Raw genomic sequence first — 27,149 nt, 5'->3', positions numbered from 1 at the left:
CACTTTTACCTATCAGATCAGACCCTAATCTGCCCCTTGCGGGCACCCAATCACCCGCCCACACGCTCAGATTGCCCTCTGACCCCCCCCTTATCAATTCACCAGTGCATTAATTACATCTGTTCTTCCCTGTAATAACCCACTGATCACCTGTCAATCACCTGCCAATCACCTATCACCCATCAATCACCCCCTGTCACCCTCTGTCACTGCCACCCATCAATCAGCCCCTAACCTGCCCCTTGCGGGCAATCTGATCACCCACCCACACCATTAGATCGCCCGCAAACCCGCCGTCAGATTACCTCCCAAATATATCGTTTACATCTGTTATCTTCTCTAAACACCCACTAATTACCCATCAATCACCCATCAATCACCCCCTATCACCACCGGTCACTGTTACCTATCAGATCAGACCCTAATCTGCCCCTTGCGGGCACCCAATCACCCGCCCACACGCTCAAATTGCCCTCAGACCCCCCCCCCCCCTTATCAATTCGCCAGTGCATTAATTACATCTGTCCTTCCCTGTAATAACCCACTGATCACCTGTCAATCACCTGCCAATCACCTATCACCCATCAATCACCCCCTGTCACTGCCACCCAACAATCAGCCCCTAACCTGCCCCTTGCGGGCAATCTGATCACCCACCCACACCAATAGATCGCCCGCAGATCCGACATCAGATCACCACCCAAGCGCAGCGTTTACATCTATTCTCTCCTCTAAACACCCACTAATTACCCATCAATCACCCATCATTCACTCCCTATCACCACCTGTCACTGTTACCTATCAGATCAGACCCTAATCTGCCCCTTGCGGGCACCCAATCACCCGCCTACACGCTCAGATTGCCCTCAGACCCCCCCTTATCAATTCGCCAGTGCAATATTTACATCTGTCCTTCCCTGTAATAACCCACTGATCACCTGTCAATCACCTGCCAATCACCTATCACCCATCAATCACCCCCTGTCACTGCCACCCAACAATCAGCCCCTAACCTGCCCCTTGCGGGCAAACTGATCACCCACCCACACCAATAGATCGCCCGCAGATCCGACATCAGATCACCACCCAAGCGCAGTGTTTCCATCTATTCTCTCCTCTAAACACCCACTAATTACCCATCAATCACCCATCAATCACCCCCTATCACCACCTGTCACTGTTACCCATCAGATCAGACCCTAATCTGCCCCTTGCGGGCACCCAATCGCCCGCCTACACGCTCAGATTGCTCTCAGACCCCCCCTTATCAATTTGCCAGTGCAATATTTACATCTGTTCTCCCCTGTAATAACCCACTGATTACCTGTCAATCACCTATCAATCACCCATCAATCACCCCCTGTCACTGCCACCCATCAATCACCCCCTGTCACTGCCACCCATCAATCACCCCCTGTCACTGCCACCCATCAATCACCCGCTGTCACTGCCACCCATCAATCAGCCCCTAACCTGCCCCTTGCGGGCAAACTGATCACCCACCCACACCAATAGATCGCCCGCAGATCCGACATCAGATCACCACCCAAGCGCAGTGTTTCCATCTATTCTCTACCCTAAACACCCACTAATTACCCATCAATCACCCCCTGTCACTGCTACCTATCAGATTAGACCCCTATCTGCCCCTAGGGCACTCAATCACCCGCCCACACCCTCAGAATGCCCTCAGACCCCAGCCCTGATCACCTCGCCAGTGCATTGCTTGCATCTATTCCCCCTTCTAATCACACCTTGAGACACCCATCAATCACCTCCTGTCACCCCCTAGCACACCTACCCATCAGATCAGGCCCCAATTTGCCCCGTGTGGGCTCCTGATCACTCGGCCAAACCCTCAGATCCCCCTCAGACCCCCTTCCGATCACCTCCCCAGTGCATTGATTGCATCTATTTTCCCCTCTAACCACCCCCTGAGACACCCATCAATCACCTCCTGTCACCCCCCTAGCACTCCTATCCATCAGATCAGGCCCAATACAACCTGTCATCTAAAAGGCCACCCTGCTTATGACCGGTTCCACAAAATTCGGCCCCTCATAGACCACCTGTCATCAAAATTTGCAGATGCTTATACCCCGAACAATCATTTTGAGACATTTGGTTTCCAGACTACTCACGGTTTTGGGCCTGTAAAATGCCAGGGCGGTATAGGAACCCCACAAGTGACCCCATTTTAGAAAAAAAGACACCCCAAGGTATTCTGTTAGGTGTATGACGAGTTCATAGAAGATGTTATTTTTTGTCAAAAGTTAGCGGAAATTAATTTTTATTGTTTTTTTTTCACAAAGTGTCATTTTTCACTAACTTGTGACAAAAAATAAAATCTTCTATGAACTCGCCATACACCTAACGGAATACCTTGGGGTGTCTTCTTTCTAAAATGGGGTCACTTGTGGGGTTCCTATACTGCCCTGGCATTTTAGGGGCCCTAAACCGCGAGGAGTAGTCTAGAAAACAAGTGCTTCAAAATGACCTGTGAATAGGACGTTGGGCCCCTTAGCGCACCTAGGCTGCAAAAAAGTGTCACACATGTGGTACCGCCGTACTCAGGAAAAGTAGTATAATGTGTTTTGGGGTGTATTTTTACACATACCCATGCTGGGTGGGAGAAATTTCTATGTAAATGGACAATTGTGTGTAAAAAAATCAAACAATTGTCATTTACAGAGATATTTCTCCCACTTAGCATGGGTATGTGTAAAAATACACCCCAAAACGCATTATACTACTTCTCCTGAGTACGGCGGTACCACATGTGTGGCACTTTTTTACACCCTAAGTACGCTAAGGGGCCCAAAGTCCAATGAGTACCTTTAGGATTTCACAGGTCATTTTGCGACATTTGGTTTCAAGACTACTCCTCACGGTTTAGGGCCCCTAAAATGCCAGGGCAGTATAGGAACCCCACAAATGACCCCATTCTAGAAAGAAGACACCCAAAGGTATTCCGTACGGAGTATGGTGAGTTCATAGAAGATTTTATTTTTTGTCACAAGTTAGCGGAAAATGACACTTTGTGAAAAAAAACTATTAAAATCAATTTCCGCTAACTTGTGACAAAAAAATAAAAACTTCTATGAACTCACCATACTCCTAACGGAATACCTTGGGGTGTCTTCTTTCTAAAATGGGGTCATTAGTGGGGTTCCTATACTGCCCTGGCATTTTAGGGGCCCTAAACCGTGAGGAGTAGTCTTGAAACAAAAATGACCTGTGAAATCCTAAAGGTACTCATTGGACTTTGGGCCCCTTAGTGCAGTTAGGGTGCAAAAAAGTGCCACACGTGGTATCACCATACTCGGGAGAAGTAGTACAATGTGTTTTGGGGTGTATTTTTACACATACCCATGCTGGGTGGGAGAAATACCTCTGTAAATGACAATCTTTTGATTTTTTTACACACAATTGTCCATTTACAGAGGTATTTCTCCCACCCAGCATGAGTATGTGTAAAAATACACCCCAAAACACATTGTACTACTTCTCCCGAGTATGGCGATACCACATGTGTGGCACTTTTTTGCACCCTAACTGCGCTAAAGGGCCCAAAGTCCAATGAGTACCTTTAGGATTTCACAGGTCATTTTGAGAAATTTCGTTTCAAGACTACTCCTCACGGTTTAGGGTCCCTAAAATGCCAGGGCAGTATAGGAACCCCACAAATGACCCCATTTTAGAAAGAAGACACCCCAAGGTATTCCGTTAGGAGTATGGTGAGTTCATAGAAGATTTTATTTTTTGTCAAAAGTTAGCGGAAATTGATTTTAATTGTGTTTTTTCACAAAGTGTAATTTTCCGCGCTGCATGTATACAGAAATTTTACTTTATTTGAAAAATGTCAGCACAGAAAGTTAAAAAAATCATTTTTTTTCCAAAATTCATGTCTTTTTTGATGAATATAATAAAAAGTAAAAATCGCAGGAGCAATCAAATAGCACCAAAAGAAAGCTTTATTAGTGACAAGAAAAGGAGCCAAAATTCATTTAGGTGGTAGGTTGTATGAGCGAGCAATAAACCGTGAAAGCTGCAGTGGTCTGAATGGAAAAAAAGTGGCCGGTCCTTAAGGGGTAGAAAGCCCTAGGTCCTTGGAAGTAGCAGCTATGTCCAAAAAGGCTTAAATGGTTAAAGCAAGATCTTTAAAGGGATACTGTAGGGGGGTCGGGGGAAAATGAGCTGAACTTACCCGGGGCTTCTAACGGTCCCCCGCAGACATCCTGTGCCCACGCAGCCACTCACCGATGCTCCGGCCCCGCCTCCGGTTCACTTCTGGAATTTCAGACTTTAAAGTCTGAAAACCACTGCGCCTGCATTGCCGTGTCCTCGATCCCGCTGATGTCATCAAGAGCGCACAGCGCAGGCCCAGTATGGTCTGTGTCTGCGCAGTACACTCCTGGTGACATCAGCGGGAGCGAGGACACGGGCGTGCAGGCGCAGTGGTTTTCTGACTTTAAAGTCAGAAATTCCAGAAGTAGACTGGAGGCGGGGCCGAAGCATCGGTGAGTGGCTGTGTGGGCACAGGATGTCTGCGGGGGACCATTAGAAGCCCCGGGTAAGTTCAGCTCATTTTCCCCCAAACCCCCTACAGTATCCCTTTAATGACTAACTGTACAAGATTTCTTTGTGAGCTTTCAAAACTTTAAAGGACTCACGAGGCTAAATATTAAATCTAGTTTTATTTACCTGGTGTTTCTTCCAGCTCCTAGACATCCTATGGGTCCCTCGCTGCAGCTCCGATCCTCTCTAGTGTCCCTTTGGCTGCCTCTAAGGATAGTCAGCCCCCGATGGGTCGGTGTCTTCTGTGCATGCGCAGAAAACACATAGGGGCTGGAAGAAACTGCAGGCAAGTACAACTAGACTTAATATTTCATCTCGTGAGTCCTTTAGAGAGAAACTCCGACCAAGAATTGAACTTTATCCCAATCAATAGCTGATACCACCTTTTACATGAGAAATCTATTCCTTTTCACAAATAGATCATCAGGGGGCGTTGTATGGCTGATATTGTGGTGAAACCCCTCCCACAAGAAGCTCTGAGTACCGAGGTACTTCTGGCAGTTTCCTGTCTGTGAACCTTGTTACATTGTGGGAAATAGCTGTTTACAGCTGTTTCCAACTGCCAAAACAGCAAGTAGCAGCTACATCACTTGCCAGCAGTAAAAATGTCACCATGTAATAAATGTCAGAATATAAATCAGGGATTTAAAATATTTTACAATGGGCAAACACTGACTAAATCATTTATACATAATTATTGTAAAAATGAAGCACTTTTTTTATTACATTATTTTCACTGGAGTTCCTCTTTAAGTTTCTCCTTCAGGCATGATACAGAACAGGATCAGAAATGAATGGGACATTGATTTTGGATGGTTCTGATCCAGTTCTGAAACATATCTGAAGAAGAAACTTACATTTTCAAAAGCTTGCAAATAAATCTTGTACAGTTAGTCAATAAAGGTATCACCTAAACAACTTTTGTTGTTATGTCTTCAGATTTAAAAACCTGTCCAAGCATAGAAAGTCTATTTTGCACATTTTCAGGTGGTCAAATGTAACTGCCTGGGCAGACGCAGCCTTAGAGGAGGAAACGCACTGCACTTTTCAATTGTAGCTTTGTGACATGGCAAGCTAGTTTTCATCCAGGTTCTTCTCTTGTTACACTGAAGGCAGAAAAATTCAAAACAGCTGATATGAAAGGATGGAAATGTAACAAACAGGCTCTGTGTTGTGTGCTGCGAGTGGGAGAAGACTGTGATAGCTTTTCTGTTTTCACAGAGGAATTTCTTATCTTGCCTTCATACCTGTCTTTCATTTGCAAGGATTCAAGGATTCTAACATTTCTGATTTTTTTTTATTTATTTTGTTTTGTATTGTTTTCATAATTCAGGATGCAGAAAGGTATGTTACGGAGAACGTTATACACTGCTCAAGAAAATTAATTAATCATCAGAAAAAACAGTCCATAAGGTACATCCTCTCGAGCCTTTCCATTCCCGGATTTAAAAAAAGGGAATGCCACAAGGGTTAAAGTCAGTAAGGGCTCGTTCACACTGCAGGCGGTTTCGGCTTTTTTTTCGCCCGCGTGTGGTTTTTAAAAACGCCCCCGACCGTGTGGAAAATGAATTTCTATATAAGAAGGTTCATATCAGCGCGGGTTGTGCACTGTCCGTTCAGTAAAGCGGTGCGCGTACCATTTTTGAGGCAATTCCGCCGCAATGGAAAGTATAGGAGCAACGCAAAATGCTCACAAAATTGCTTTGTGTATCAATTGCATTCGCGTTTTTAAGAATAAATACATTGTATTTATTCTTTTCCAGGTCAAATAGTTCACTTCTTGACTTGCGTCAGGAAGTAAATTACAAAACCGCTCAGAAAAAAATGCTTAGAAAACTGCTAAGCACGAAAACGACCCAAGCGCCAGGAATCTAAGAAAAAGCCCAACGTGGACAGACACGAGAACGGAACGCAATGTGAACAAGGCCTAAGGTTCTAGATTTTTACTGCCTGAAACAAGCGCACAAGCTCAGGTGAAGAGTGAGCCCAGTACCTGAAACTCCCCCCCCCCCCATAAGAAGTGCGGCCATATTGTGTTCCATACCACCCCAAACCCCATGTGAATCTGTCCCACCCCCCATAAGAGGTGGCCTAGGCTGTGGGGCCCCCCTCTCTCCCACCATCTGAATGGCAGATCGGCTGCAGCGTAGCACATATAGAAGCATTCCATCATAGGCTTCTGATGCTTGTCACATGACATGATGAACTGATGGAGAGATGATGCTGCATGTTGATAGGATGCAGTGAAGAGGAGGAAAGGACTCAGTGACGGACCAGGTAATTGTGCTCTGCTGTGGCTGCTCTGCCATTCAGATGTCACAAGCTCCCTCCCCAAGGTTTTGCGGTCTGAATCAAATTATTCAGGTGGCTTCATGGTCAGAATGGCTCTGTGTAAAATGTTTCCCTAACCAGATATTATAATTTGGGCTGGGGCTATACTATGCCAGGTGTATTTAGTAGAACAGGGAGTAGGCACTAGGGATATACTGCAAAAATATTTGTGGCACAGGTTGCCTCTCTAAGGTTTTGCAGCCTGATTCAAATGAATCAGGTGGCTTTTATGATCAGGGATGGCCTTGTGTAAAAGATTTCCCTAACTAGATATAATTTAGGCTAGGGCTATACTATGCCAGGTGTATTTAGTAGAACAGGGAGTAGACACTATGGATAAACTGAAAAAATCTTTAAGGCCTCTTAAAGCGGTATCGTCACCATAAAAATCAAATTTCAACTGCAACTGGCCTGAGTGTATTAAGTGATAAAGATGCTTATCCTGCATTCAAAACTTTCAAAACTTTTTCTGCTGTTATGATTTGGAGTTATCACATACTTAAGGAACAGTGACACTTTAGTAGTCGTGCCAAAGAATTGCATGCTGGGGGTTCTATTTATCTATAATCTATTCCTCCTCTTCCCTATATTTCCCTGCCAGCTTCTTATCTGAAACCTAATCCTCTAATCACTTGTGTTTACAAGCAAGGCTGAGACGACTCAGCGATTGGAGGAGACAAGAAAAAAAGTAAAGGGCAGAAATGACATCACGAGTTAGCCTTTACTGTGGGCAAAAGACATGGCCCCCACCAGGAACAGAATTCTCGTCATTTACTTTATAACATTCACTGAAATCAAAACTTGGACAGTATAATACATGTGTTATGTAAGTAGATCAAGTATTTATCTACTTATATATGTGTTTTTTTTCCCTGGCATAGTATGGCTGATCCTACTGCTTTAAAGGTTAAACAGTGTATGGATACCCCTGGTGGTGCAATTTGCAGTGACTAGCCACTCCACTACGTCCTCTAAGGTAACAGACAACAGTTATCTATTGATATGTGGAGAAAAGGAAAAACCTTGGCACTTTAGTGTCTACTTAAACAGTTTAATTTTATTCTCGAGTCTTCCATATAAACAACATAAGAACTAGAACACATACCCAGGCCAGTGAGGATGTGGGGGCTGCGTCTAGACTAGGCAACTCTGCCTAATGTCCGTTTTAAGCAACGCACATCTTCAGAGGCTTCAAGCGCCTTGAAACCTCTGAAGACGCACGGTGAGCAAAATGGATATTAGGCAGAGTCTAGACGCACCCACCACAGCCTCACTGGTCCAGGGCTTTTCCTTTTCTCCACATATCAATACTATACTATGCCAGATCGACAATGTGTATGGTTCATCAGATCCGACGCACGATCAGTGGTATCTTTATAATCCATTGGTGTCTGTTGTAGCATGCTTTTTGACAGCAAGGGAAACCTGATGTGGGAGGGGTTTGGGGGTGGATTTTTGCTATTTTTTGTCATGTTGGATTTGCTGGATCACTTCTGATCCTCGCACTGGAGATGTTGGAGATGATTGCAGATCTCTGGAGATGCTTTAGTAAATTAGGCTAATTTATTCTATGCTTATCTGAATGTGTATCAGCAGCTTCAGTCACTGGCCCCGTGTAAGCAATTTGCTGGAATTACAGATCTAAAATTAGCTTTCCCAAGCATCGCCTTGAAAAGCATGAATATGTAAAGGAAGATGGGAGAAGGCCACAAAATAGGAAGGAATTAAGGATGTGGGCGAGAGAGACATTACACTGCGAGACAAAGTTTACTAAGTGAAAAAGGATTGGGTCAAGGGCAAAAACTGCATGAAAGGACCAAGAACAAGCTTTGGCAATTATAGTTTACTTCACCAGAAAAGAAACTGGTCTATATGGTGAGGAAGAGATGATGAAATGATGTTATTTAAACAAATCTGATTCATGCCAAGTGTTACAGGTTTCCTACTCATTAGATAAAGTATAACACTGACTCTGCAATAATGTTAATGTGATACTGAAGCCAGGCCCAGAAGCAATGGAACCAGGACACCGTGAGAGGACCAGGAAAGCTATACAGGATTCAGGGCATTCCCTCTCCATAGGTTAGTGAGATTTGCTTTAAAGGGAATACTGTACATACAGTCATTTCTTTGGTTATTATGGTTAGTTGCAAAACTTACTTTAATTAGGAAATAGTGCATATGATTATTTTGGTGCACCATCTGTCGGTGGGAGTTGCAAGACATGCAAACGGATGACCTTCTTGCTTTACTGCTGTAGATTAAAAAAGGCTCTAATGCCACAGTAACCAAGTCCCATGGTCTATTAGCTTAGCTATCAGAGAGATGATCATTTAAGTCACATTTTACAGCAAGGAATTAGCTCACAGTTCAAAACTTCTTGCTTGTATACAGCAGTAAAGCTAGATGTCTCTGTACTCATTTTCTTAAAGTTCCAAGAAAATTAAATATCACTTTGTCATATATTTTAGTGTTTGTGTCTCCCTGGAGATACTATTTAATACACTGGGCTCTACTCACAAAACTTCTCACACATGACCTATTTATCGCTTATTATTGTATTACACCTAATTAATAAAAACATCCTTTCAGCACATTTACGAGCAAAATAATCACTCAAAGTAAGTTGTTCCATTTTAACATTACTTTTCTTCCATTAACCACTTCACCACTGAGGGGTTTTACCCCCTGAGCACCAGAGCAATTTTCACCTTTCAGCGCTCCTTCCATTCATTCGTCTATAACTTTATCATTACTTATCGCAATGAAATGAACTATATCTTGTTTTTTCCGCCACCAATTAGGCTTTCTTTAGGTGGGACATTATGCCAAGAATTTTTTTTTCTAAATGTGTTTTAATGGGAAAATAGGAAAAATGTGGGGAAAAAAATAATTATTTTTCAGTTTTCGGCCATTATAGTTTTTAAATAATGCATGCTACTGTAATTAAAACCCATGAAATGTATTTGCCCTTTTGTCCCGGTTATAAAACCATTTAAATTATGTCCCTATCACAATGTTTGGCGCCAATATTTTATTTGGAAATAAAGGTGCATTTTTTTCATTTTTGCGTCCATCCCTAATTACAAGCCCATAGTTTATAAAGTAACAGTGTTATACCCTCTTGACATAAATATTTAAAAAGTTCAGTCCCTAAGGTAACTATTTATGTATTTTTTTTAATTGTAAATTTTTTAATTTTTTTTTTAATTACAAAAAAAAAAAAAAAATGGGGAGTGTGGGAGGTAATGAGTTAATTTTATGTGTAAAAGTCATTTATTTGTATGTGAAAAATGTGTAGGGTGTAGTTTACTATTTGGCCACAAGATGGCCACAGTAACTTTTTGTTTTAATGCGACCTCCAAGCTTCCTTCCGGAAGCTTGGAGGAAGTATAAGGAGGCTGGACACGTGAGTTTTTTCTCACAATGATCGCGCTGCCCATAGGAGAGCAGTGGATCATTGCGGGGGCTTAGATCAACGAACGGGAATGGATTTTCCCGTTCATTGATCTCTGGGCGAGCGGGCGGCGGCGTGTTTACTAGCGGCGGGCGGCGTGTTTACGAGCGGGAGCGCGGACAGCGTCGGGAACGCGGAAAGTACGTATTTCTCCATCCCTGGTTGTTAAAGGATGGAAAAAGGGGCGGAGAAATACGTACGCGCGGGGGTAAAGTGGTTAATTATATTTATTTTTGCTCTTTGGGAGCTTAAAAATGTAACAAAGATAAGGTGAAAACAGAGGAAAACAGGTGAAAAAGCTTTGTGAATCATGCCTATTGTGTTGCAATTAATAAAGATAGAATAATATTTTTTTTTCAACCACTTTAGAACTTAACCTTTTTTTATTTCATAAAATAGTTCTCATGTGCTTACATGGCCTTGATTTCCAAAAGCTGAAGAGCAATACAGAGCCTGTGTGAGCAAACAAACATGAACTTGATTCTTTAAGAAATAGTCCACTACAAGATGACAAAACTTTGCAATGGTCTCCAGGGTCACAATGGATTGTAGTGAGAATGGTTGTAATGTGAATGCTATAGCCATAGTGCAACTGAAGTAGTATACTTGCATGTGCAATGATAATGTTTTATGATAAATCCAAGACTCTCCGAAGAACAGTTAATCCTCACACACATGTACAAGGCATGTTGCCCAACGGAGATCGACACCAATCCCTTGGGCAACATTGCAGTGTCGAGGCTGTACAGAAGCATTGCTAGCCTGCAGACTTGCAATGTGCTCTGTTGCAATGTGTGGAGGGACAACAAAATGGCACAGGAGAGACGTCATGTGGGAGCTGGGTGAGTGGGGAGAACAATGCACTTGGCCGAAGCGATCCACAAAGGCTGGTCGCTGGTCGTGCGGCCTGAGGGGGATCAGGGGCTACTGTACACAAGCTAGATTCTCATTGGCCAACTCAGATGAGTTTCATCAAGCTTGTGTACATAACTAAAGTGTCTGCAGGAACACGGTGGCTGTATAGTGTACTGGTAAAGGGCTCTGCCTTTGACATGGAAGACCATGGTTCCAATCCTGGCTAGGGTCACTCAGTACCTATTTAGTAAGAAGTCCTTAGGCAAGACTTCCTAACATGCGCCCTTAGTGGATGCAGCTCGAGTCCAACATTAGAAAACGCTGTACAAATGTTACGATTATAACACTAAATTGAATCTAATAATATATGGTCTCCAGGCTTACAAAATTTTGCCTGTTAGTTAATAACAGACAGTTTTTAAGAGAATCCAGTCCAGGGTTGCGGAATCACACAAATGGAGTAACACACTTTTTTTTATATTTCACATATTTTTCTATTGACTTTTTTCCTGTTCCCTCTTTTCACTTACTTCCTCCAAATATTACAAATGGCTTATGGTAATGGTAATTATAGTAGAAATATATCTTTTTGAAGTAAAAAGTACTCACTGGGATCAGGTAGGTTATTTTCATGTTCTTCTCTTTCCATTTGTTGACACCATCCTTCCATTCTGTCTTTTTCTGCCTGCAGAAGCTTCAGAAACCAATGTCCATCTCTGTGACAAACTGACCTATGAACTGCCTCCATGGGATCTTCTGTAATTGAGTCAATCCAAGGGTCTGGTGGAGGTAGTATTGAAGGATCAAAGTCAGCATCAAAGTCCTCCTCCACTGCACAGGCATGGTAATGGTTGCCTGAGCCCTGGATGCTGACTGTGGAGGTGCAAGCATCGCGGGAATACTGCTTAGTCAGTGGCCGACTATATTGAAATTCCTGTTCAACCATTTCCACTGGACATTCAAAATGCTCCCTGAGGTCCAGATCGGCCTGCACAGCAGCGGTAACACTGTTTGATCGGGTTAGTCTACGCAACCTTCAATAAACAAAGAGCAAGAAAAATTATTCAGCATGCATATAAATACAAAAGATCTGAAGGACTACTCAGGATCAAATATACACGGGATTTTCAATACACACCAAGCCTGTGTGTTAGTGATTTGCATTACTCAAGTTTCACATAATGGAAACAATAAAACGCGTATATCAAAAAAGGGCGCCTGGAAAAAAGGGCGCGGGGTGTAGCCGAAATTATAAGTTTGAATGCAAAACCGTATTTTTCGTTTAAGAGGTTATAAACGATAATTTAGTGCTAAATACGTTAAATAAACGGAAATGAAATGGCAAAATACCGTCTATAACAGTAAACGAATTCTGAAATGAAACGTCAAATAGCGTCTATAGCAAAAACGATATTTACACTTGTATTAAGCATAGTACTAGAATGGTAGGTTTTACAGGTATTTTACTACAATTATACCTAACTTTAGGGTCACAGATATCTCTCCTTATCCCTATCCCTCACACCTAGACCCCCCTTTGTGTAAATACACATCATGTAATAAATTGTATATATTACATATATTGTACTATAACTATACCTAACCTTACTCTCATACAGAGCCCTCCCTGTACCTATCCCTAACCCCTAGACCCCCCTGGTGGTGCCTAAACCTAAGACCCCCCAGTTGGTGCCTAAACCTAAGACTCCCCTGGTGGTGCCTAAACCTAAGACCCCCCTGTTGGTGCCTAAACCTAAGACCCCCCTGTTGACCCCCCTGGTGGTGCCTAAACCTAAGACTCCCCTGGTGGTGCCTAAACCTAAGACCCCCCTGTTGGTGCCTAAACCTAAGACCCCCCTGTTGGTGCCTAAACCTAAGACCCCCCTGTTGGTGCCTAAACCTAAGACCCCCCTGTTGGTGCCTAAACCTAAGACTCCCCTTCTGGTGCCTAAACCTAAGACCCCCCTGGTGGTGCCTAAACCTAAGACTCCCCTGGTGGTGTCTAAAACTAACCACCACCCTGGTCCTAACCCTCCCTGGTGGTGTATATTGCACTGTATGTATACCTAACCCTCCCTGTACCTATCCCTAACCCCTAGACCCCCCTGGTGGTGCCTAAACCTAAGACCCCCCTGGTGGTGCCTAAACCTAAGACTCCCCTGGTGGTGCCTAAACCTAAGACCCCCCTTCTGGTGCCTAAACCTAAGACCCCCCTGGTGGTGTCTAAAACTAACCACCACCCTGGTCCTAACCCTCCCTGTACCTATCCCTAACCCCTAGACCCCCTAGTAATGCCTAAACCTAACCATCCCCACTGCACAAAACACGCTAAACACATATAAACAATAATATATTTAATCCTTAAAATACTTCACTCCAAATAACAATAATATATATAATATATATTTGTAATAGAATAACTAGAATAACTAGCCTTAAAATCACGTAGAAATCTTAAAATAACAGTAATTTGTAATAGAATAACTAGCCTTAAAATCACGTAGAAATCTTAAAATAACAGTAATATTTAAAGCGATATTTTAGTAACTATAATCAACGCATTAGAAGTGTAAAAACAAAGTTAATACCATAAGCGATGTATTTCTAATACAATCAGCTTTAGAAACGTTATTTAAGCATTATACATATGAAAACGAATTTTAAATGATAAAAGAAGTGTAAACGAAATTTTAGTTGTTATAGTTTTATAAGCGCATTTTTAAAACGAAAAAACTAGTTAAAACCCATATAAGCGAAATTTACAAACGAAAAAATAAGTATAACACAAAGTCTAAACGAACTTGTAAACGATATTTGTTATAAACTTTATCCTGTAAACGAAAACCTTTGTTAACACGATCCCTGTAACCGCTATTTCTCGTGCGCCCTTTTTTCCTGTCGGGCGCCGAATAGCCGATATTTTGCATTGCAGTCTATGGCGGCGCCCTTTTTGTCCACTATCCCTGTGCGCCCTTTTTTACTAGTTCCCAATAAAACACCCTTTTTAAATAATGTAAACGGTTATATTAACATGTAGTATTTATATAGCGCTGACATCTTCCGCAGCACTTTACTGAGTATATAGTCTTGTCATTAAGTGTCCCTCAGAGGGGCTCTCAATCTAATTCCTGCCAAAGTCATACACAGTATGTCGCTTGTAGTCTAGGACCAATTTTAAGGAGGAAGCCAATTATCATATAGTATATGTTTTTGGAATGTTGGAGACAAGAGGAGTGCCTGGAGGAAACCTCTGCAGACACGGGGAAAACGTACAAACTCTGTGCAGCTAGTGCCCTCTCTGGGATTCAAACCAGGGACCCAGCGCTGCAGGTCAGAACAGAAAAAGACAAGGGGAAAGAGTGCTCAATATGTGTACTGGTATATTCCACTAGGTAGTAGGACAGGCCTTACCTGGTTCAAGTGGGCTATGCAGGTAAGGCAACAGCCAGTATAGCAGTCGTCCCACTTGCATGCAATCAGTCTTCACAGCACAACTTCACTCAAATGCCTATTGCAGTTTCCAGCTACACTCTACAAACCGGTAATCCACATACTGGAGAAGCTAGTACCACTGCCAACTCAAGATGAGACACGAATTCTGGAAGCCCAGTTCCTGGCTGCAAGTGGGCCGACTGAGGTTACCGGCTGCTGCCTTACCCGCACAGCCCACTTGAAGCACGGGGGAACCTGTCCTACTACCTAGTGGAATATACCGGTACACACTGTGAGCACTCTTTCCCCTTGCCTTTTTATGTTGTAGCTGAGAAGGTGAGCTGCACCAGGGCTACATGACAAACCTGATCGCACCAACACAGGGAACATCTACCCTACAACTAAAAGCGCTGCAGATGTGGGTCTCATGTATTCCCTAGACAATGCCCTCTTATCTATCCCCCTGGGTTTTCTAGTTATGTCTACTTAATGATACTGGTCTCTAGGCCTCATGGTACGCTATTTACTACCTAATATAAAAGCTATATTTAAGTAATGGTTTGCTTATGTTTTTCTTGCTATTATGCTTGATACATATATACTGTACTTATTGTATGTGATGTACGCATCCTGTTGAAATTTTCAATTGCCTTGCGTCACTATTACTTCTTAACTATTAAGTTATTTTTTGTTTTAAAAAAAAAAGTGCTGCAGATGAGAGTGCTATCCACTGTGCCACCATGCCACTCAAGTGTTCTATTTGTGTAACTTTAGTCATACCATCGTCCTATAGAAGGGAATTATGGTATTTGCTAAAACTGTGTCTACCAGTATAGGTCACATTACAGTGCACACTCTACTAAAGGTGGCCGTATATGTTTAGATCTTTGCCCAATGTCCTAAACAGATCAATTCCTCTCTGATCTGAATCTGATCAGATTCAGATCAGAGAGGAATTTATCTGTTTAGCACATTAGGCTAAGATCTAAACATATATGGCCACCTTTAGTAGAGTGTGCACTGTAATGTGACCTACACTGGTAGACACAGTTTTAGCAAATACCATAATTCCCTTCTAAAAAGGACTCTGCAGTCTAGTTTCCAGGAAGCCATAAGGGCCAATGGAAAAAGTGTCACCTGAGTAAGGTTTGTATCCATTAGGAAGTTAGAGATCAGCTACAGGATATGTTGGTGTGCAAGCCTATGTTCTAGCCTTTGAAGTAGTTAATGTGGCCATAGTTATTGTTCTAAACAGTTGTGAAGTATTCAAAATTATAATTAAAACATAATTGTATCCTTATGCAGGAGAACAGAGGCGCCAAAAGGATAAAAGGAAGCTAAATGAGCTTAAAAACCAAATTCTTGGTAAATAGAGGAGGTAGTGGTGGACTTACCTCCTCCAAGTAGACACACAACGACTGTAGTAAAGACAGTCAATATATTTTATTTATGAACTCCAAATATGCAACGCGTTTCGCAGGTTTGATCCCGCTTCATCAGGCGATAACAACGGAGCAATAGCATATGTGGTCAGTAGAAGAGCCAGGCAAGAATTTGGTTTTTAAGCTCATTTAGCTTCCTTTCATCCTTTTGGCGCCTCTGTTCTCTTGCATAATATTGAGTCCACCCTGGGTGGAGGGTTGAACCCCCTTTTTCTCATCTACAGAGAGCAACTTCTTATTCCTGAGTGGGGTCAGGAAAATCTCCCCACCTGCCTTTACAGTGGTTGCCTAATGGTAACCCTGGTTTGTGAATATTAATATTTACTCTATCTAGTAACCATTTACCAGTACATATTACACTATTGGGGCTCTTGGTGTTCCTTGTTTTTATAATTGTATCTTTCAACAGTTGACTGTAAGAGGGTTTGTCAGCCACAAAATCAAATTCAATTTACCCATTGTTCTATGTTTAATATGGAGCCTGCAACCTTACCCTGCATTGCAAGCACTCCAATCTATTCAGAAATATTTCTGCTGTAATACATTTCATCTCAGTCAGCCTCACTCTATTTTTTACGTTCCCAAAGAGAAGGAAGCTTGTCATCACCCCTCCCACATCCCTGCTCCTCACTGATTGGCTGATGCCCTCAGCCAATCAGTTCAGTGAGCTGCTGAAATATGATCTATGTTGTGCTCATGTGTTTACACGGCAAGCTAGATATGATAGTGCAGTTTCTAGGAGAAAAAAAAGTAAGGGAGGAAATCACATCAGGATTGTCTTCAGTCAGAGAGAATCAAGATGGAAAATACCAGGAACAGTATTCTCTTTATTTACTATATAAAATTCACTGAAATCAAAACAAGGACAGTACAATACATCTGGTATGCAAGTAGAACATGTAGTCATCTACTTACAGTATATATGTGTTTTTTCCCCTGAGACAGTATGGCTGTCCCTGTTGCTTTAAATTCATACTCCTATCTTATCCAGTCATCTTACAAATGGCTGCTTCTTATTCAATTTCCAAGCCCTTGCTGGATGTAGGAACACTGTGATTTATATTTGAATTCAAATGAAATCTGAGATTAAAGATCAACAGAGCAGTGTCTCACTTTCTCCCTGTGTCCTACAACCTCATTTCCAAAAAAAGCTTGAACTTTGTGAAATGTAATTAAAAACAGGATCTAACGATTTGCAAATCTTGAAAACCATATCAATCATTAAAAATAGTGCAAAGACAGGATAGCAAATGCTGAAAGTTAAAAACATTCATGTTTTTGAGAAATATATGAAACATATGTTCACCACGAGCTTGATCCCAGTAACACGTCAAAAAAGTATGGGCAGTGACATGATTCTGTGTCACTTCTCTCTTTAAGGCCCCGTTTCCACTTGTGCACGGCATGCGTCTTGCGAGTCGCGATGCCTTCACAGCTGCTCGTGTCTTGCAGCCAAATCCCTCTAGCCACGCTATGCACGGCTATGGGATTCGGAGGGTGACGCGAGCAATTATGCTGCAGGGCCTCAGATTTTTCTTCGACCACGAATTTGGATGCTCTGCATAGAGTTCTATAGACTGCCAAATCCCATCCAAATTCGTGGCTGAGGAATCAGCCCGTTTTTGCCCAATTTGAAACTTAGCCTAATCAACACTGTGTAAGCTTTTGGTAACTGAGGGCACAAACTGATGCAGTTCTGAAATTGAAGTGATGTTCCATTATTGCTCAAAAAAGGATATCAGTTGTTCATGAGTTTAGGGTCTCTTTTGCTATAATATTAATGTCATAATGTGTCATGATATGATGTTAATGGCATGCAGGGAGGCCAGTTTAGCATCCGGACTATTTTGCTGTGGAGCCATGCTGTTGTAATATGTGCTTTAACAATTGTGGCATTGTCTTGCTAAAAAAATTATGTTGTCCGGATAGTATATGTTGCTCCAAAATTGGATGTACCATTAGGCAATAATGAAGACTCCCAAGATGTGCAAGCTACCCATGCCAGGTGTACTTATACAACACAATAACATATGTAAATCACGTTTATGCCATGCACTCTCATACAATCACAAATGTTAGCTTTTATACAGTGCAAAAATTAAAAGCCAGAGGGGCGTTCTCTTTAGCTGGAAATATGCGTTGTCCATAATTTCTTCCTTTAGCTTAAAGGAGGAGCCTTTGGATGTAAACAAATGGCGGCGTCAACAATCAAGTCTTTGAGAAGAGACCATTCTAAAAGACATATTGGCATGGCATCATTATTCCAAATATATTGCCAAGGATTCTGACATGCGATCATTATCAAAAGATGAGTTAAAATTTGTTTTTATTTACATAAAATATTTTTCTTGCCACTCATGTCAGGCATGCAAGTACTTTCGAAGGCCGTCTGAAAAGGAGGTATACAACCTAGCAGTTTGAATAACTTCACTGGGGTACAGCACTGCAACCATGGGACAAACCGAGGATTGGGCAGGCTTTATGGTAGGTAATTATTTAACCTGAAATGTGTTTCCTCACTTTGGGTGCACTTTAAAATAAATAGGAGGACAAAATAGGGCTTAAAGTGAACCGAGCATCTTTTGTTTAGTCCCCAGGGCATCTCAATAGTACATTAAAAATGCATGCCAAAATGTGGCTCATTATTAAGAAAAAAATTCAATTTTGCCTTTTCTTTTTACATTTAAAGGTTTAGCAGAGGCTTGTATCCAACCTCCCTTTCCTGTCTCCAACTTCACCTTCTTAGGTAAAGTTATTGAAAAGGCTGTCTATCTGCAACTTGAAGCCAGGCTCTCAGCAAACAACATCCTGGACCCTCTACAATTTGGCTTTAAGAAACACCACAGCTGTGAAACAGCCAGCATCAAAGTCTGCAACAATCTGCTCATGGCAAGGGACAGAGGGAAATGCTCCATCCTAATCCGGTTGGATCCCTCAGCAGCTTTTGATACAGTTGACCATGAAATCTTGCTCAACAGACTGCAGGAGTACTGTGGCATCGGTGGCTCAGTGGTTCAGTTCATTCTTGACTGACAGAACATAGAGAGAGTATCCCTAGGACCTATCATGTCCAAACTTGCACCTCTAAAATTTGGAGTGCCACAAGGATCAATCCTGTCCCCTTTGCTATTTGCAGTCTACTTGCTACCACTTGGTACAATTATCCAACAACATGGCCTGACGTACCACTGCTATGCTGATTACACACAGCTACACCTTTCCTTCAAACCTGGTGTGACAGACCTAACTCCAAAAATAAACTCTTTCTTAGCTGAGTTACAGGCGTGGATGAATGACAACTGGTTGAAACTGAATGCTGACAAAACGGAGGTCCTTGTTGTCCAAAGCCAGCACTTGGCATCAAAACAGCTCTATCCTAAATCAACACCAAGAAGAAGATTGGAAACTATGCTTTAAAAAGTTTATAGAAGTCACAGTTGCAGGACAAACTACACAAAAAAAAAAAAAGGAAAAAGGTGGCGCTTGGTTCCGCTTAAAGTGTAAAATTACAAGACTTATGGCCACTTTGTGTTGTATTACTTTTTTATGCATATATATTATCAGCTTAGTACTGATGATTAAATGCTGAGTTTATAAAAATGTTTCATATATAAGTTTTTTTTTTTAAATACATTTTTCACATATTCTCTGCATTATCCCAGTCAAGCAATGTGGCACATTTTAGTGCTGAATTATACTACTACGCCATCAATATACAGCTCTTGCACGTTATTCAATGTAGATCAAATATTTGTGGTTCATGCCTGAACCTGCTGGCTATAATACAAACAGAATTTTCTAAACCGCAAACATTACAGAATGTGCCGTGCACTTATCAGTAGTTGCTTCTCCCTGTGCTCAGTGTTTTGCACATGTATTGAACGTTTCATGCTGTGGAGCTATAGAAGATTGGAGCCGTGTTTACATTCTGTGGAGAAACATTAACACTGTCACAAGGAGTGACATCACAACTGTCTGCAGCAGTTAGAACTCTGCTCAGTGTTTGCATTCCTCTTTTGATAAGTTTTTCTTTTGCTAACAGATAAATCCATTTAAATATCTTTGAAGGCGTGGGAACACGGGCAGAGGCATCGCACATGCTTCATTGTAACCTGACCCGCAGCTTTCATGTTCTCTGGCCTCATTAAAGCTACAGTGACACATAGTTGTCAAGTCAATAAAGTTACAGAACATACACATTGGCTTTGAAGTAGAAACATTGCAACTTAGGGAACCATTTACTGTTATCTTGATTTTTACTTATCCATTGTAGGTACCATAAAAAGCATCATTCCACAGGTTCTGGCTTTATTTTGGATAGAGTGTATCTACATCCTACATGGTGGAGCTGTGTGGAGGAGGTCCCTGCAGTCACTACTGTCTGATTACATTGAGCTACAATGTTTGTAAAAGCATTCCATGTGCTTAGCAGGCTGAAGGAAAAGCAGTCCCTTGCATTGGGAATTTTTCAGCCAATTACAATTGCATTCCACTGCAGCAGAAATTCAGCTGCTTCTTTCCTTCCCCCGCCATAGAAAAGGAAACATGCATGGATGACAGAGACAAGCTTGCATGTTTATACAGCAATCACTGGTCTGGCAGAAAGATGGTAGTGGGGTTGTGCTTTGTCTGTACCAGGTTTAGAACCCCCTCTTCCGCCATCCAGGGGTCGAGGCAGAGGGGAGAGAGGCTCCAGCCTCAGGCCGCAGTGTAGGACGGAGTGCACAACTCACTCAACTTTCATTCCCCGATTGTGTTTGAAGCTGAGAAATAAGAAAAGGGGATACATGGCAGTGACTGCAAGCCAGATAACTAGAAATTAGGGGGCCCCTCTTAGTCTAATAGCAAACAGTGTGTGGCATGGCGGTTTTGGTGGGAGGGATGGAGGGGCGCGCTTCGGTGCCTAAACCTTGGGTGCTGAAGGACCTTGTCCCGGCTTTGCCACCACCACCACCACTGCAGACAACTCCGACATAAGCTACTGCGGCTATGCAGGGGTTCGGTAACAAATTAGTTGAACTCTGGGCCGAATCACTGCTGCTAGCTGAAATCCGGCAGAAGATTCACTCCACTACTGTCAGAGACTCCATATCCCTCTCACTTCAATTGTCCTTTAAACATTGTATAAACTGGCATTAGTAAAAGCAGCTTCAGAAGAGTATATGTTATGTCCATTAAAGTGAAACTTTTTACTTTTAGGACATTACTGTTTTGGCTTGGACGTTTTACATGTCCGCCCACAGCTTTCACAGACTAACGTTCTCTCAGTGAACTTATAGTGACACAAAGCACAGTCCTACCCTTCCTGAAGCCTTCAGAAGTGGCTAAGGGTGAATTAGCTGTGTCTGTAGTAACATTCCTCATTCCTTAATCTTCATCCTGTCTCTCTACAAACAGTTTGTCTATTGAACCATATTTAAGTTTGCATTAATTGTTATACTGTATATAATAACTGTTTTCTTTGTTGCAGCTCTATTTCATTTTCTTTGTTGCATATCTTCCACGCGATGTTGCTATTGCCAGCTGTAGCAGAAGCAGCAGCTCCTATCCTAAGCAATGCTTTGATCTGCGGCCCAAGGTTCTTTCTGCTGTTTATGTATGAGACAAAAGTCATTTTTATCAAACTGTGTGCAGCATACTTGCTCCAGGAGCCGTGATGAGTGTATATAATAAACCTGTGCTCCCTTGAATACAAAAGCTGTTTGTTAATACCGTGGCTATCTACTTGCAGGGGAGAATGTGCAGTATATAAATGATTGGCTGCACAAAAAGGGCAAGTAATAATAATGATAATAGGAATGATAAAAACAACTATTGCTAATGTTGTACACAGGAGTAGCAGTAAGGAGAACTGCTTCTCCTGAGTTCCATGTCTTCTCTCCATCGCTGCAGGGCGCCTGTACTTGACGTGCGGGGTACACATTACATGCAGGGCCGGCGCTACCATAGAGGCAAAGGGGGCAATTGCCCCAGGGCCCCAGAGCTAGTAGAGGCCCCCAAGTTGTCTCCGCCATCTTAACTGTTGCTCCCTGGGGCCTCTGCAGAGTCTTTGGCAGAGTAGCATTTCATCTGTGCTGGCGGGCAGGTGAGACACTACACTGCCAAAGACTCTGCAGGGGCCCCAGGGAGCACAGGGAGGTGACTGGGAGCAGGGCCGGGCCGAGGCAGAGGCACAGATTTTCAATAGATTTCATCAATTGGAATTCGGTGTACAGTACACGGACAGCAAGATATCCTCCTCTGATCAGATTTGATCTATCTGATGGCCGAATGAGGTGGCCATCCGCCAGTGTATGGGCACCTTATAGCCTTAGCAACCTTTGTGTGGCCCCAGGACAGAAGGCAGTGTGTTATTGACCTGTTAACTATCTGTTAGGGCCTGAGCCCACTAACGCAGTTGTGTCCACTTTTCAGCAACACATCAATGTTACAGATGCTGAAAAGCGGACACAACTGCGCACAACTGCGTTAGTGGGCTCAGGCCCTAAATCTTTTGCTTCTCTCACCTTCCAGCCACAGGGCTCTCCTTGTCAAGGTCCTGTTGATCTCAGTGCCAGTGATTGGTGTTGGCCCCCGCCCCCCCCCCCCCCCCCCTCGGGGCATGCGGGCTTTGTGAGCACAGGTCTTCACCAGCACACTACACAAGGGATGATGGGCCATCACCCCTAGTGGGAGACGGGCTACTTTGCTGCCTGGTTCCCAAAAGGTCATAACCTCTAGGGCTGCCCCTCCGTTGATGAGAAGAACAGAAGTGGTGGACCCTGCAATGAAGGAAGGAAGGTGGTCTAAGAGAACAGACCAGACTGACTGGACTGATGCGACAGGACTGACAGATGACGGGACTGACAGGTGACAGAAGTGACAGGACTGACAGGTGACAGAAGTGGCAGGTGACAGGACTGACAGGTGACAGGACTGGCAGATAATGGGACTGAGGTGACAGGACTGACAGGTGACAGAAGTGGCAGATGATAGAAGTGGCAGATGATAGGACTGGCAGATGATGGGACTGAGGTGACAGGACTGGCAGGTGATGGGATAGGCTGAGGACAGGACTGGCAAGTAACAGGACTGGCAAGACTGACTGGTCAGGACTGACTGGCATGATTAGACTGAGCTGACAGGAGCAAACTGACAGAACTGCACTGACAGGACCAGACTTAGCGGATTGAACTGTCAGGACCCGACCGGATCAAATTGAGCGGATTGAACTGACAGGACTAAACTCACAGAAGTGAATAGGCAGGAGCAAACTAAGAGTGGGGGAACTGATGGGACTGAGCGGGCTGAACGGGCTGAACTCATGGGACTGAGCGGGCTGAACTCATGGGACTGAGCGGGCTGAACTCATGGGACTGAGCGGGCTGAACTCATGGGACTGAGCGGGCTGAACTCATGGGACTGAGCGGGCTGAACTCATGGGACTGAGCTGGCTGAACTGACGGGACTGAGCTGGCTGAACTGACGGGACTGAGCTGGCTGAACTGACGGGACTGAGCGGGCTCAACTGACGGGACTGAGCGGGCTCAACTGACGGGACTGAGCGAGCTCAACTGACGGGACTGAGCGGGCTCAACTGACGGGACTGAGCGGGCTGAACTGACGGGAATGAGCGGGCTCAACTGACGGGAATGAGCAGGCTCAACTGACGGGACTGAGCGGGCTGAACTGATGGGACTGAGTGGGCTGAACTGACGGGACTCAGCAGGCTGAACTGATGGGACTGAGTGGGCTGAATTGATGGAACTGAGCAGGCTGAAGTGATGGGACTGAGCGGGCTGAACTGATGGGACTGAGTGGGCTGAACTGATTAGACTTAGCGGGCTGAACTGATGGGTCTGAGTGGGCGGAATTGACTGGACTGAGCGGCTGAACTAACAGGACTGAGCGAGCTGAAACCAACAGGACATCCATGCCATGCCATCCCAGGAGACTTCCGAGATCGGCGTTCTGAAAGGCCACACTGGACAGGTGAGTATAACACTGCTCCATCAATGCAGTGGAGCAGGGTCAGGGATTTGGATGCAGGATGTGTTGCATATGGGGAAATCAGTCCATGAGCTTCATCATCATAATTATTCATAGTAATGTAGAAAAAACAAAAGCAATCTTGTTTTTGGTGAATTGATTTGTTCTCTTTTTTTTAGTTGGTGGGCTGGCAATAAATAATGGGTAACTGAGAAATGGTGAACCCACACAAATTTGTTAGCAGATCACCACCTCTTTATAAATAGGACCCATATTTGGGTACACAACCATTTAACCACTTCACCACTGAGGGGTTTTACCCCCTGAGCACCAGAGCAATATTCACCTTTCAGCGCTCCTTCCATTCATTTGTCTATAACTTTATCATTACTTATCGCAATGAAATGAACTATATCTTGTTTTTTCCGCCGCCAATTAGGCTTTCTTTAGGTGGGACATTATGCCAAGAATTATTTTATTCTAAATGTGTTTTAATGGGAAAATAGGAAAAATGTGGGAAAAAAATTAATTATTTTTCAGTTTTCGGCCATTATAGTTTTTAAATAATGCATGCTACTGTAATTAAAACCCATGAAATGTATTTGCCCTTTTGTCCCGGTTATAAAACCGTTTAAATTATGTCCCTATCACAATGTTTGGCGCCAATATTTTATTTGGAAATAAAGGTGCATTTTTTTCAGTTTTGCGTCCATCCCTAATTACAAGCCCATAGTTTATAAAGTAACAGTGTTATACCCTCTTGACATAAATATTTAAAAAGTTCAGTCCCTAAGGTAACTATTTATGTTTTTTTTTTAATTGTAAATTTTTTTATTTTTTTTTTTAATTACAAAAAAAAAAAAATGGACAGTGTGGGAGGTAATGAGTTAATTTTTAGTGTAAAACTAATTTATTTCTATGTAAAAAATGCTTAGGGTGTAGTTTTACTATTTGGCCACAAGATGGCAACAGTAACTTTTTGTTTATTGCCACCTGCGAGCGTCCTTCCGGACGCTCGCAGGAAGTAGTAGGAGGCTGTGAGTGTTTTTTTTTTTTTCACAATGATCGCGCTGCCCATCGGAGAGCAGCGGATCATTGCGGGACTTAGATCAACGAACGGGAATGGATTTTCCCGTTTATTGATCTCCGGGCAAGCGGGCGGCGGCGTGTTTACTAGCGGCGGGCGGCGTGTTTACGAGCGGGAGCGCGGACAGCGGCGGGAACGCGGAAAGTACGGATTTCTCCGTCCCTGGGGGTTAAAGGATGGAAAAAGGGACGGAGAAATTCGTACGGGCGGAGGTAAAGTGGTTAATCTATCACATTAGTAGGTGTGTTTATAGATAATGACAGCTGGTGCTGTCTGTTTTTTTTATCCATGTCTGCAAGTAGTAAAGATGGTTACCTGCAGGGTCACTGTTGATTAAAGTACATCTGAGGTGAAGATAAACGGATGAGAAAAACAATTGTATCTATGACTTTTTTTAAGGTATCCAAGTTTTATTTCATATTTAAATCTAGTTTTTAAGTTTATACAGTTTCATTGTCTCTGCTCAATGACACCTTCATTGAAGTATGCTAGAGCTCAAATCTATGAATAATTGACCCTTTTTATCTCTTTCCTGCTCCAGGAAGCCATTTACTGACAAGAAAGTATTTTGTGGCTGTAATTGCTTATCAGTGAGGGTTATGCTATAATCTGACCCGGTCCGACCCAGACAAACTGTCACTTGCATACCTGATGTTTAAAGGGACACCGAGCAGTGCAGAAACTATGGAAAGATGCATATCATTTTAAAGCTCTCTTTCTCCTCTTTTCAATGATATATAAACCGCCGCCCTACGCCTTTTAGTTTTCACGATTGAAATTGGCGCGGCCGTGAATTCGATCGCGAAAATAGAGAAAACTAAAAGGCGTAGGGCCGCGGTTTAGGTGTCGCCAGAAAGAGGAGAAAGAGAGCTTTAAAATGATATCCATCTTTCCATAGTTACATTGTATTACACAGGGCGACTTTTTCTGCTGAATGGAGCTGCTGACTTTGAGAAAAAGTCGCCCTGTGTAATAAAATGTAACTATGGAAAGATGGAGATCATTTTAAAGCTCTCTTTCTCCTCTTTCCTAAACCACGGCCCTACGCCTTTTAGTTTTCTCTATTTTCGTGATCGAAATCGCAGCCGCGGCAATTTCAATCGCGAAAATAGCGAAAACTAAAAGGCGTAGGGCGGCAGTTTATATATTATTGGAAAGAGGAGAAAGAGCTTTAAAATGATATGCATCTTTCCATAGTTTCTGCACTGCTCGGTGTCCCTTTAACTCTCTCAGGCAGAGAATGAAAAAAAGGAGCACAGTCTACTTATTTGTGTGCTTGGCACTGTACATACACGTCTATCTCATCATGTCACGTGACACATGACACATCGGGTATTCTTTAAACAACATGAACACAGAAAGTATCAATCAATATTGATATATCTTCTATTTTTAACTTCTCACTTTGCAATATACTGTATTGATTTTATTTTTTTATTTGTTTTTTACCTTACTATATCTTTCTGTAAAGTTCCTCTTTAAGTTAGGAACAGGTATACTCACTCTATAAATTTCAAAAGCTGATGTGAGCTGAGGTCTGTGAGGTAAAACATGAGCCCCCTATACATTATCAATATCCTTGGTGAAATTGACGCGCCCTTGTCTGCTCTGTTTACACCTCAGCATATCTCTGCAGCGCTGCTGAGTACTTTTATGCCACGGTTTATATGCAAAATGAATCTATGGAAGCTGCATAACAATTAACTGTGCTTTAATTAAACAATTCCCATCCACATTCTGTGCTTAGTAATGCAGTGTACTATTAAGTGACTTCATGCTGCAGTTCATGTACTCTCCCTGGAGTGCAGCAAAAAGTGTCCTTGCAGGAATGTCTTTCATCAATCTGGGAAAAGCTTCATAACAATAGCTGTGCTTCAAAGGGAACCTGTCATAAATTAAAATTGAAAACAACAGTTTATGAAATGGCCAAACATCACACTGAGAAGGAGAAGGCCTGTGGCACCATTCTTTGTAACAGATGTGTTTGCTATCCTACAGG

The 27,149-nt window shown here is 42.8% G+C and overlaps 1 protein-coding gene across 5 annotated transcripts in view; it reads right to left on the bottom strand.

Moving 5' to 3' along the window:
- Positions 1-27,149, bottom strand: part of DLGAP1 (DLG associated protein 1) — a 780,880-nt gene that overhangs the window by 34,782 nt on the left and 718,949 nt on the right. For all 5 annotated transcript variants that reach the window (XM_068237216.1, XM_068237213.1, XM_068237215.1 and 2 more), the window contains one exon: positions 11,831-12,255. In XM_068237216.1, coding sequence (XP_068093317.1) covers positions 11,831-12,255 — 425 coding nt within the window. The remainder of the gene's footprint in view (positions 1-11,830; positions 12,256-27,149) is intronic.

This window comes from Hyperolius riggenbachi, chromosome 5, assembly GCF_040937935.1.
Source record: "Hyperolius riggenbachi isolate aHypRig1 chromosome 5, aHypRig1.pri, whole genome shotgun sequence".
Lineage (NCBI taxonomy): Eukaryota > Metazoa > Chordata > Amphibia > Anura > Hyperoliidae > Hyperolius > Hyperolius riggenbachi.
The sequence above is the reverse complement of the archived record's forward strand: the minus strand, read 5'-3'. Positions and strand labels throughout refer to the sequence as shown.